Below are 7,204 nucleotides of genomic sequence, written 5' to 3'. Positions count from 1 at the left end.
CTGATTGATGGAAGTGACAGAGACAGGTGTGTGTGTGTCTGTGTGTGTGTGTGTGTGTGTGTGTGTGTGTGTCTGTGTGTGTGTGTGTGTGTGTCTGTGTGTGTGTGTGTGTGTGTGTGTGTGTGTGTGTGTGTGTGTCAGTTAGTGTTTGCCAGGCTCATTAACGTGTACCAGCAGAGAGCTTCAGCCATCACAGACACTAGAGTCCGAACCGTGAGCGAGGTCCTCACCTGCATCAAACTGATCAAGATGTACGTGTGGGAGGAGTCCTTCGAGAGGAAGATCACAGGTATGAGCTTCATCACAGAGTCTGAGGGACACGGTTTTGGGCTGGAAACATTTGATTAAGTGAGGAAAACTGTCCTGACTGTTTTCCGGTCAGAGTGAGACGGACATGTTCGGTGACAAGAGGTTTCTTAAAACTGAATGATTGTTGTGACTGACTTTGAGATGAAGAAGAGAAACATGCCAAAAACTGAGGGCCCCACGGGTCCAGACGTCTGTTTGAGGACCTGGTTTTAGGGTTAGAATCAGGTTTAGGCTTTTAGTATTTGATGCAATGACTGTTCCCCACAGGGATAGTGAAATATGTGTGTGTGTGTGTGTGTGTGTGTGTGTGTGTGTGTGTCAGAAATCAGGACAGCAGAGAGAAGGATTTTGGAAAAGGCTGCCCTCATCCAGAACTTCAGTGTGACCATCAGCCCCCTCGTCCCCATCATCGCCGCCACCTGCACCTTCATCGTTCACACCTGGTTGGGTTTGCCTCTCAGCACCAGCACAGTGAGTTCAAACAGCTGATGTACCTGCACACACCTGTGTCTCCTCGCTGAAGAGGTGGGGCCTCTGACTGTTGCTTTTGGAGGGGAAGGGTCAGAGAGATTGAACTGACCGTGGAGCTCTTCCTTCTTCAGGCTTTTCCTGTCGTCACCATTTTCAACTGCATGAGGTTCATTCTGTCCATGTCGCCCACGGCGGTCAAGTTCCTGGCTGAAGCTGCTGTTTCAGTGACTCGTCTCAAGGTAACCGACACCTGACCGAACCCCGACGTCTCCTCCTTCAGCCGTGTGTCAGCTGATTCTGTCATTCTGGGTTCAATGTGGACCGATGGTTCTCCATTACAATTAAATCTAGTGCCAAGGATTTTAGTTTGACTTTCTACCTTCACATTTTGGTTCTGTCTCTCTCTGTGTGTGTGTGTGTGTGTGTGTGTGTGTGTGTGTGTGTGGCGGCTGCAGAGGTTACTGCTGATAGAGAATCCAGAGTCGTACGTCATCCAGAAGACAGACCACAGGTCAGAAGCCATCATCATGGACAAGGCCACACTATCCTGGACTAAACCACTCCACCCCCACAACACAGAGGACAGGGACGACCTGGATCACAAAAGCAGACACACTGAAGTGATGCCCACCCTGAGAAGTGTCTCCTTCACCCTCAACAAGGTGACAGTGCTGACTGTGTAGTTGTTACCGGTGTGAAGCTGTGAATGAGTGTGGATCAGAAAGGGTTAAACCTTGCTGGAGTTGTTGCAGGAGTCGGAGAATGATCTGAATCATTGGACAGTGACGTGTGCAGCTCTTTCTGATGTGGTTCTGTCCTGTTCACAGAGCAGAGTCCAGTCAAACCCTGGACTCTGAGGCCAGGAGGCTTCATGTCTCACAGCTGCTGCCATTCACCTGACTGTGATCATAAAATAATGTTTATCATAACAATATTGATAATGATTATGGCATTTTACATCAAGCATGCGTGAACTGTCATTTAGATCAGCAGTTTTCAAAGTGTGTGGTGGGCCTCCCCTGGGGGGCGCCATCGACCTTCAGAGGAGGCACAGCATGAGAAAAGTAGACTAGTAAACTAGACCAGAAGACTGTAAACATCTGGGTAGCTAAACTCATCTCCACATGTGGCTGCATGGATCATTTTTAGGTCCTACAGTGAGAGGAGTAGTATGATCTAGGTTTCTTTCTACATCAACCTCCTGCAGGGCTCCGTCTTACACCCATCTTTACTAGTTTCACACCAACACAGTTTCATTTTTCCCATCCAGCATAAATAGAAAATACTCTTGCACTGTGATCTGAAGTCCATGTCGCAGTATTTCAGCACTGGCGAGCGCACAGAGCGTGCACTCTCTGCCTGTTACGCACAAGCAGAGTCAGCTGAAGATGCACTTCAGATGTTTGGATCAGTTAGAATACAGCCTCAGAAGGTCACACACAATGTTAAGACACATCCATGACATGTCTCTGCAGAGAAGTGTTCCCTCAGCTGTCCTCATGTTCTCTGAGGGGGGGTCACTTTCCCACACTTTGAAAACCCCTGGTTTTGATAACTCTGTTACAAAGGATGTATTGCAAATGAATGTGGAAAGTCCAGATGTGACACTCTGATGAGATCTGGTCTTCTCTGACAGCTCTCTCCACCAGTCAACCTTCATCTGAAAATACTCTGTAACCCAGAGATGAGGGCGTTCCACTGGACACAGATGTTAGCAGCTGGGTAACATCATGCTCCTGAGGTGTTAATGATGATGTGTATCTCTGGTGCAGGGCAAACTGCTGGGTGTGTGTGGGAATGTTGGCAGTGGGAAGACGTCGCTGATCTGCAGTCTGTTAGAACAGGTGAGTTACCTGAGTCTACATCATGTTCACCTGTGAACACAGATGGACTCACAGAGGATCTCAGCAGGTACAGACGTGATGTTGTCTTGTGTATCAGATGCACCTGCATCAGGGATCAGTCTCAGTTAACGGATCGATCGCCTACACCTCCCAGCAGGCCTGGGTCTTCTGTGGGACTGTGCAGGACAACATAGTGATGGGGGAACCTTTGGACCGCTCCAGGTAAGAAATAAAGTGTCCCCCTGATGTAAAGGAGGAGTGGATGTGCAGTGACGTGTGTTGCTGCTCTGCAGGTACGACAGAGTCCTGAGCAGCTGTAACCTGGAGGCCGACCTCCGCGTCCTGCCTCACAAGGATCAGACCGTGGTGAGAAACTCAACCTGACACCTGACTGTCTCTTTGTTTCATGTTAGTGGCTGTCCAGGTGACACACCTGGAAAAACCTGCAATAAAATATCATTTAGGCGTAGGAGTAATATCCCGCTGAAACTACAGATGAACATGACTGACAAGAACATCAGCAAATATTCACATCTGACAACAGACAAGGTTTAGTCTTTGTGTCTCCAGACTCTCAGCTGCTGTAGAATCAGCCTGAGGTGTGAAGGTGACAGATGCAGTGTGTAACTCTGTGTGTTCAGTTAGGAGAACAGGGGGTGAGCCTGTCGGGGGGGCAGAAACAAAGGATCAGTCTGGCCAGAGCTGTCTACTCCAACAAAGACATCTACCTGCTGGACGACCCGCTATCAGCTGTGGACGCCCATGCAGGGAAACACATCTTTGAGGAGTGCATAAAGAAAGATCTGCAGGGGAAGTCCATCATACTGGTCACCCACCAGCTGCAGGTAGGTTCATACTGGTCACCCAGCAGCTGCAGGTAGGTTCATACTGGTCACCCAGCAGCTGCAGGTAGGTTCATACTGGTCACCCACCAGCTGCAGGTAGGTCCATACTGGTCACCCAGCAGCTGCAAGTAGGTTCATACTGGTCACCCAGCAGCTGCAGGTAGGTTCATACTGGTCACCCAGCAGCTGCAAGTAGGTTCATACTGGTCACCCAGCAGCTGCACAGTAGCAGGTTGCTCTCTGCAGCCTGATCTCATTTTAAAGGCCTTTGAAAGACTTGAACGTCATATGTTTCATGTGCACAGGTCTTAACCCTTGTGTTGTCTTCACCTTCTGTATACTCCCCTTGTCCTCAGGGTCAAAAATGACCCGCCTTCACTAAACCCCTAAAATAAAGCAGCTTAATTTAATTTTAAACACCAAATCTATTTGCATGTAGAAACAACCTGTCATGCATCACAAACTGTGTGAATATATTTTCTCTCTTCACAGTGCAGGAAGACCACTCATTTTTATTACAACACAGCTGTCATAATCGTTTTCTTTACTAAAGGAGGGATTCATTATTAATATTATTTCTTAAGGTACTGCAGAGCTGGTAAACAAGAGATAGTACTTGTTTAGCCTAAGAAAGTGGCAGAAATCTGCAGGAAGTAGTTTTGAATGCATTTCACTGAAGGCGCTCCCAGTAACATTGTACAATTAGGAATTAAACAACAAAATATATATCCCAATATTGTAACCATTGCTCCCACCCACACAGTGTGTAAACACAACAAACAATAGATAACAATGAAATATACAAAACCAAAATGTGAACAACATAAATGAATCAACTAATTAGCACATGCAGGGCGGTATGCAGCTGTTTGGCTTTGCAGATATATTTCTCTCACGTGCAGCAGGCAGTGTGTGTTTTACAGGCCAGGCAGAACTGACCTCTCCTCCTCTTGCCCCAGCTGGGGCAGAGGCAGGGGCAGCTGAGCAGGGTTAGAGAGAAGTCGGGGGTACTGTCACCTGCAGCACCTTCACAGCCTGCGAGTGTGGAGATGATAGTAAACAAAGCTTTCAAGAAATATTTATTTTGTGTCTGAGTCATGTACGAGCTCGTGAAGAGGCGACGCTGCAAGTTCTCCTGTCTGAGATCAGGCAGCAGTCTGTGTGTGTGTGTGTGTGTGTGTGTGTGTGTGTGTGTGTGTGTGTGTGTGTCTGTGTCATTTAGATATTTGAGTTTTCTCTGCTGTTGACCCGAGGACAACACAGGGGTTAAATATGTTTCTTGCTGTAGACAGTAACATTGGTCATAACCTTTGTTGTTTTGAATCTCATTGACCCGACTGACAGACACAAAATGACTTCAAGAGACAAGAGAGTGGTTTGGAGTTGTGAGTCCACCTGATGGTCTCAACCTGGCTCAGTATGAATCTGATCTTCTGTGTCTGTGTCTTTGTGTCCTTCAGTACATGGAGTTCTGTGATGAGGTCCTGGTCCTGAAGGACGGCTCGGTCCTGGAAACAGGAAGTCACCTGGACCTGATGAAGGTGGAGGGACACTACGCTGAGCTCATCACCAAACACCTGAAGGAGCAAACCACAGTAAGATCCAGACCGTCACAGCTGCTGCAGAACCATGTGTTCAGTCAGGGTGTGATCCAGCTGAAGGGGGGGTGTGGTTTGTTTCCGTGACGATCCAGCTGAAGGGGGGGGTGTGGTTTGTTTCCGTGACGATCCAGCTGCAGAGGGGGGTGTGGTCTGTTGTGGTGTGAAGACACAGAACATGTCTCAGGGTCTCAGTCGTTGTGCTGCTTCCTGTTTCCAGCCTCAAGAAGAAGAAGAAGACAAGAAAAAGAAGGAGGTGGAGCTGAACGGTCACATGGACCGAGGCATCGTCAATCCAGGTACATGAGACATGGGGACAGCTCTTCGTCTCCTTCTTCCTCTCCGTCTTCCTCTTCTTCTCCCTCTTCCTCTTTTTCTCCCTCTTCCTCCTTCTCTTCCTATTGTTCTCCCTCTTCCTCTTCTTCTCGTTCTTCCTCTTCCTTTCTGTCCTCCATTGATTTGACATCCAGATTCTCCTTGGAGATGAGACTTAGCTGTTTACCTGTAGTCTTCAGTTGTAGGTGGTTACTCTCAGGTGTTTAGCTCCGCCCTCTGTTGATGATGCGTTTTTCTCTCTGGACCTCACAGCGTTGGACATGACAGATGAAAACACAGACGCACCTTCACCTGACTGCAAAGGTAAGTTCACGTCTGCCACTCACTGACCGAGGACATCTGTTAGCATTTCTCTGATGACCACAGTTGTTACACGACCCCCCCCCCCCCCCCCCCCCCCCCGTAAGAGATCATTAACATGTGTGTTCTCTGCGAAGCCGCTGATCAGCTGATCGATCAGGAGAACAGCACACGAGGTTTGGTCACATGGAGAACGTTCCACCAGTACAACAAGGCAGCAGGAGGTCAGCACACACACACTGACACGCCAAATGAAAACAGGAAGTGATGTCAGCCAGCACCTTCAAAATAAAAGCATTACACTTATTTTTAACTTCCTGCAGGATTCTGCGTGAGCTTCTTCATCCTCCTCATCTTCATCGTCCTCATCACTAATGCAGCTTTGAGCTACTGGTGGCTCAGCTACTGGCTCTCCCAGGGTCACGGGGTCAGACACACACACACACACAAACACATTAAATCCAGTTTCAAAATGAAAGAATTGAAACTTCAAAAAACTTTAATAACAGACATTTTTCATCTGAGAATTAGTAAACAAACAATTACTTGTTAAGCTGATCAGATTAATCAATAATCGCAGTACTGATCATTTCAGGGAGTGTGGTGTCTGTGAGGCTGTTTTATTGTGAAGATGTAAAGTTGTTGTGTCGTTCCTCAGACCGCCAACGTGACAGCATCGGAGCAAGGCAACGTCTCAGTGAACAGCGACCTTCTGTTCTACCAGCTGATGTTCGCTCTGATCATCGTCCTCCTGCTGAGCGTCTGCACGCTCAAATGTCTCTGCTTCATCAAGATCACGTCCCACGCCGCCACCACGCTGCACAACGGCCTGCTGAGGAAGGTGAGACTGGCCACTGAGACACCGTCCTCTGGTCTGTGTACCAGGTGTTGTTGTTGTGCGACTGTAGTTGTGATCAGGTAATCGGTCGGCGTCTCCCTCAGGTCCTGGACAGCCCGATGAGGTTCTTTGAGTGGAATCCGATGGGACGCATCCTCAGCTGTTTCTCCAGGTACCAGGACGAGGTGGATTCTTTAGTCCCTCACCACCTGAACGCTCTGCTTGTCTTCTGTCTGATCGCCGTCTGCGCCTGCGTCGTCACCTCCGTCATCTTCCCCATCATGCTGCTGCCGCTAGTCCTCCTCATCACGCTCTTCGCTCTGCTCCTGAGGTGAGTCCTCCACTGAGCTGATATAATCTACCACTGCTGACCTCACCTACAGGTGTTTTACCTGAAAACTCACCTTTGTTCAGTCTGAACATCTGTCTGAACATCTGTCTGAACATCTGTCAATGTGTCTGAACATGTCTCTGAACATCTGTCTGAACATGTCTCTGAACATCTGTCTGAACATGTCTCTGAACATGTCTCTGAACATCTGTCTGAACATGTCTCTGAACATCTGTCTGAACATGTCTCTGAACATGACTCTGAACATCTGTCTGAACATGTCTCTGAACATCTGTCTGAACATGACTCTGAACATCTGTCTGAACATCTGT

The 7,204-nt window shown here is 48.2% G+C and overlaps 1 protein-coding gene and 1 long non-coding RNA gene across 2 annotated transcripts in view; one reads left to right on the top strand and one right to left on the bottom strand.

The window, feature by feature from the left end:
• Positions 1-7,204, bottom strand: part of LOC111667211 (uncharacterized) — an 86,307-nt gene that overhangs the window by 10,433 nt on the left and 68,670 nt on the right. The window lies entirely within an intron of this gene.
• Positions 1-7,204, top strand: part of LOC111667235 (ATP-binding cassette sub-family C member 12-like) — a 16,230-nt gene that overhangs the window by 3,971 nt on the left and 5,055 nt on the right. Inside the window, exons 6-20 of the mRNA XM_087178399.1 lie at positions 142-289; positions 632-780; positions 912-1,019; positions 1,236-1,442; positions 2,553-2,624; positions 2,722-2,846; positions 2,918-2,990; positions 3,266-3,469; positions 4,930-5,064; positions 5,288-5,366; positions 5,656-5,706; positions 5,841-5,927; positions 6,027-6,130; positions 6,362-6,544; positions 6,646-6,872. Of these exons, the coding sequence (XP_087034525.1) occupies positions 142-289; positions 632-780; positions 912-1,019; positions 1,236-1,442; positions 2,553-2,624; positions 2,722-2,846; positions 2,918-2,990; positions 3,266-3,469; positions 4,930-5,064; positions 5,288-5,366; positions 5,656-5,706; positions 5,841-5,927; positions 6,027-6,130; positions 6,362-6,544; positions 6,646-6,872 (1,952 nt within the window). The remainder of the gene's footprint in view (positions 1-141; positions 290-631; positions 781-911; positions 1,020-1,235; positions 1,443-2,552; positions 2,625-2,721; positions 2,847-2,917; positions 2,991-3,265; positions 3,470-4,929; positions 5,065-5,287; positions 5,367-5,655; positions 5,707-5,840; positions 5,928-6,026; positions 6,131-6,361; positions 6,545-6,645; positions 6,873-7,204) is intronic.

This window comes from Seriola lalandi, unplaced genomic scaffold, assembly GCF_002814215.2.
Source record: "Seriola lalandi dorsalis isolate HSWRI2012SDOR001 ecotype SW California unplaced genomic scaffold, Sedor1 jcf7180002054686, whole genome shotgun sequence".
Lineage (NCBI taxonomy): Eukaryota > Metazoa > Chordata > Actinopteri > Carangiformes > Carangidae > Seriola > Seriola lalandi.
Note: the sequence above shows the minus strand (reverse complement) of the source record. Positions and strands in the feature narration are given on the sequence as shown.